The sequence below is a fragment of the Ipomoea triloba genome, chromosome 2, assembly GCF_003576645.1.
Source record: "Ipomoea triloba cultivar NCNSP0323 chromosome 2, ASM357664v1".
In the NCBI taxonomy this organism is placed as follows: domain Eukaryota; kingdom Viridiplantae; phylum Streptophyta; class Magnoliopsida; order Solanales; family Convolvulaceae; genus Ipomoea; species Ipomoea triloba.
Window position 1 is genome coordinate 8,656,813 of NC_044917.1, and position 4,800 is coordinate 8,661,612.

Genomic DNA, 4,800 nt, shown 5'->3' on the forward strand with positions numbered 1-4,800 from the left:
TATATATATATATATATATATATATATATATATATATATATATATATATATATATATATATATATATATATACATACATATAAGTGGATAGAACATCGCATCCCGACGTACCATAGCAACTTATTGTATAATGTTGTAATCAAGGCATTACGTACCATATCGAAAAATAGAGATAGCGTAGGCCAAACTTTCAACAAATATGAATTAGTTTTCCTTTTTCGAAAAAGTAAAGAATTCATATGCTATTTTAATGAAATATTCTTTATATATAAAAGTGATAAAAGTATGTCCATATTTTATTAATGAAAAATCTAATTTCTTTTAAATATATGTACTACAAAATAACCATATCCATCGAGACCTGATCACATTTTCCAGAATCAAAAGAATATATATGAATTGATATCTTATAGTTCTTCTATACATATTTGATGTATCACAAAGACAAAATAATAATTCAAAGAATATTCGATTTGCTAGTGTTCTATATCTTGCTATGATATTGTTTAACAAAGAAATTACAATTCATATCAGTAACATATTTTATATTATTGGATGCAACTTTTGACATATTTCATTATCCTTCATTAAAAATTAATTGTTAATTAAATAGTACAACCTTTAGTGCAAGTTTGTTACTTTTAAGAAAATTTAAATGTTTTCTTTTCTTATTATGTATTTATAATTGATTTATTACGTTGTTGTTCATTGAATGAACTTTCATAAAGGGAAGTATTATATACTCGAGTTTTATATTACACATTTTACAGTATTATGTAAAAAGTGTGATTTAATATTCATTAATTATATCTATAAATTTACCATTCTATGATGATTTAATGAGATAAAAACTAGGACCGTTCCATTAAAAGTATGGGTCTGTCTAATAGTTTAATTTGGACTTTCATTATTTTTGTTTCGAGATATATGCAATCTAAATATAATAGAATAAAACAAGAAAGCTAAGACAAAGACAATAATAGAGAGACAATAACATACATATGGAGAGATGGATTTTTTTAACATTTAAAGTGCGCTATAATGATACATAGAATTTAGAAATATCTAATTATAAAAGTAAGAAGCATAATCACGAAATATATATGAAAGATAAATATAGAAATCTAGAAGATCTGTAAAATTTCTAAGGTAATTGAGTCCAAATTCATTTCAACTTCAAGTTATTGTATTCAATAACAAAAAATTGTAATAAAAAATGTTTGTCCAAATATAATGTATAAAAATTCAACAAAGAAAAAAAATAAAATTCAAAATTTAATTTAAAAGTGACATTTCTTGTGCATATTTAAATACAACATTATTCATCCAAATTTCGATATCAATTCTTCTAAAATTTTATTTTTAACTACAATTAAGACCCATCTATGAATTCTAAAAAATAAATATCAACTAAAAATATAATAGATTATATATAAAGTACTTTAAAAAAAAAAAAAAGATTGTGCCAAAAAATTAGGGGCCTATGCCGTCGCCCTAGCCGCAGATGGCCCGGGGCAGCCTTGATTAAAAACGTTAAAAGCTAAAAATTTTAATTCAAAAGTATTATTTAAAAGATTAATTATTTTTTTTTAAAGTGTGTCTTAAAAGGGTGGTTGAGTGATGGAGCATGATTTTTCGTCAAGTCTATTTCGTTGATTTTTTTGTGTGATTTATATCTACTTTGTAATTTACTAACTATTATACATGAGTACCCAACTCACACTCTCGGGTAGTGGTTTAGAAATACCATCGTCACACACACACACACACACACACAAAAAAAAAAAAAGAATTACTCTGTAATTAACAATTTTGTTACATAGAGCTTCGGATGTTCTACCACTATAAAACTTATCTAGATTCCACTTAAATCACCCGTTTATCAATGGAGAGTTAAATTATTTTATAAATTTTGTATCATCATCAAATATAATTTGATTTAATTACTTCATGGTAGGGGATGTGACATTTATTCTGGTGGCGCATCATGAGTACAATATAGGAGATTGGAGAATAATGTGAAAAAGGAAGCTAAGGCAAGAAATTTTCAAAAAGAATAATGGTTGCAGTGGGATAGTGGCGAAGTAGATTTTGAAAGATCTTTGTGAATCAGTATTTTAGTCTTTGCTTCCCTAAAGTAGATTTTCCCTCTCTCATCTTTCTCTTTTATCTCTCTGTAATCTGTATCTCTACTTCTCTCTATATCTTTGTATATCTATACAGTTTTTCTATTTTTTTGGTTGGTTTTCAACCCAACCAAAACCTAATATATATATATACACGTCTGTACAGTTTTCTTTTTCTCCCCAACCAACCCTCCTTTTGTTTCTCCCAGACAATATATGTGTACGCATTGATCACATGGGGAGAAATATGAGAACGGAGAAAATCGCCGCCGTTGATGGCTGTTCTTCCACCTTTGGCGGCGGTGGCCGGGAGTTGCATGTCCTTGCCGTCGACGATAGCTACGTGGATAGGAAGGTCATTGAGAAGATGCTGAAGATTTCTTGCTGTAAAGGTTGCAACTTTTTCATTACATTTATTTATTTATTTATTATTATTACTTTTTTATTTTTTATTTTTGAAATTCTAAGCTAGAATTTTTCATTGGTTTTTTAAATGTGGGTATTGCAGTGACAGCAGTAGATAGTGGTAGCAGGGCTCTGCAGTATTTGGGGTTGGATGGAGAGGAGAGCTCTGTTGCAACTGATGTAAGAATTTTTGAAGTATTTAATTATTTTCTCTAAAAATGTAGATGAAATTTTTCTGTGATATATTGCTATTTTTTTTTTTGGTTATTTATTTCAATTCTTTGGTGAGAAAAAGAAATTAATTATTAAAGGCTTGATGTTTTGTATGATTGGGTGTTCCTTTGAATTTTGTTGGTTAATTGGTTTGAGGGGTTTTCTTGGCTTCAGGGTCTGAAGGTGAATCTGATAATGACAGACTATTCAATGCCTGGGATGACAGGATATGAACTCCTTAAAAAGATCAAGGTTTGTCAAACAACCTTTTCAATACTAGAATGAAGTGGCCATAGGGGGAACCTGTGAATTGAATTCCAGATTTTAAATGCAGATCTTGAAACTGTCATAATTGTAAATAATAATACATTAGTTCTCCTTGAGCAGGGTTCGTCAGCATTGAGGCAAATCCCCGTTGTGGTAATGTCATCCGAAAAGATTTTAGCCCGCATTGATAGGTTTGCTTCCTTTTTGACCACCGAGCTCTTGATTATGTCTTGTGTATATGATATATATAGCTAGGTTTCACCCGCATTCTTGATTCTATGTCATGCGTAGAAGATTCTTTGCTTCTCAGGGCAGAGGAGATAGAATCCCAGTTGTAAATACATTGTTAATAGATCTTGTTAATGTTTATCTGGCTAACTTCAATGAATAAGCACATGAGTTATTTTCTGCAAGAATATCAACAAGTTGTAGGATTTGGCCTGTAATGTGAGCATTTGAAGTTTTACGGTTGAAACTAAAATCTGCAGGGTAGATGGCCTGCATAATTTTTATTTAGAAGTGTATATAGACTAACTTAAAACTCTAAAGGGCCTGAAAACTTGTGAGGATCGTGTTTTAGTGATGTTGGAAAAGTAGTTATAACACAGAAGCTTTTAACGCAGTTTGAGAAAAAGCCTAACCCCGCTTTGTCAAATTTTTGGCAAAAACTTATTCTTTAGGGCCATTTGTATTTGAATTTCTTTGAGATCTTGAAGTCTTTGAATGCCTGTCCTCTAGGAACTACTAAAGCTAATAAATCCTAAATAAACCGAATTTTACCAAGCTGGTTTGCCCCGAGTTCCATGTTATGAAATCAAGTAGTTTTTGTCCTTTTATTTTGAACTTTTACAACTTTGCAATTCTCGTGTCATGATTATGCTCATCCTACTTGATTTCACTCCACGGTGTATTGCTTAATGGCCATCTGATTGTTGTTCATATGTTTCTTAACCGATAGTTGTCTGGAGGAAGGGGCTAAAGAGTTTCTCATGAAGCCCGTTAAGCTGTCTGACGTGAAGCGTGTGGTAGATTTCATACTGAGAGGCGAGGAGGATGGCAAAGAGACAGAATCAACGACGGATAACACGCCATTATCTCCAGAGTCGTATCTCGCTAACATTGCCAGAATCTCTCTCGACGCATCCAACAGAACATAGTTGGATGCGTTTCGCCTTGGGCTATACAGGTTGATTGATTCACCCTTGCAGCTTTGGAGTTGTGTTTTGCTGAGATACTATTCTATAGTTGCAACTACTTGTACATGCCTGGCTAGTAGAGATGCTATATTCAACACCCTTTGGAAGTAGATGGGGAAAGTAGAGGAGGAAATACTCACATTATTAGTTCAAATGTTCTGAACATTTAGTCCAATCATTATGAGGTTTTTATTTATTTAGTTAGTTCATACAGAATAACATTTTTTTTAATACAGAATAACATTTTTAGTTCAATTATTATGATTTGTCTTTTTTAAATTTATGATTCGTTTGGAAACTCGGAAAATAATTTCGAAAGTGTATATTTTTTCCTAGTGTTTGATTATCAACAGAAAATGAAGTCAACTAAATTACACATTTTGTGAAAAATGACTTGACATTTTTACTTAGAACACATTTTCCATACCCCCTACCCGTCTTTCCCTTTGAGTGGTGTCAAATGGCTTTATTAGGCAATTAAAATATAGATTAGGTTTAACCATACCAAAGAATAAAAAGTATTTGCTGAAGGGACCCAAAAAAAAAAAATCTTTTTCAATTTCTTTAGTATAAAGTTATTACATTTATCAATT

General features: G+C 30.8%; 1 protein-coding gene across 1 annotated transcript; it reads left to right on the forward strand.

Moving 5' to 3' along the window:
- Window positions 1-2,249: 2,249 nt before the first annotated feature.
- Window positions 2,250-4,467, forward strand: LOC116009986 (two-component response regulator ARR5-like). The gene is made up of 5 exons (XM_031249219.1): window positions 2,250-2,518; window positions 2,635-2,711; window positions 2,919-2,996; window positions 3,132-3,202; window positions 3,970-4,467. The coding sequence occupies exons 1-5, from the start codon at window positions 2,362-2,364 to the stop codon at window positions 4,166-4,168; spliced, it is 582 nt and encodes a 193-aa protein (XP_031105079.1). The 5' UTR covers window positions 2,250-2,361; the 3' UTR covers window positions 4,169-4,467.
- Window positions 4,468-4,800: the final 333 nt, after the last annotated feature.

Coding starts and splice junctions, on each gene's coding strand:
- LOC116009986 (XM_031249219.1), top strand. CDS start 2,362: ATGGGGAGAAATATGAGAACGGAGAAAATCGCCGCCGTTGATGGCTGT. Junction 2,712..2,918: donor AGAGCTCTGTTGCAACTGAT/GTAAGAATTTTT, acceptor TCTTGGCTTCAG/GGTCTGAAGGTGAATCTGAT. Junction 2,997..3,131: donor AACTCCTTAAAAAGATCAAG/GTTTGTCAAACA, acceptor CTCCTTGAGCAG/GGTTCGTCAGCATTGAGGCA.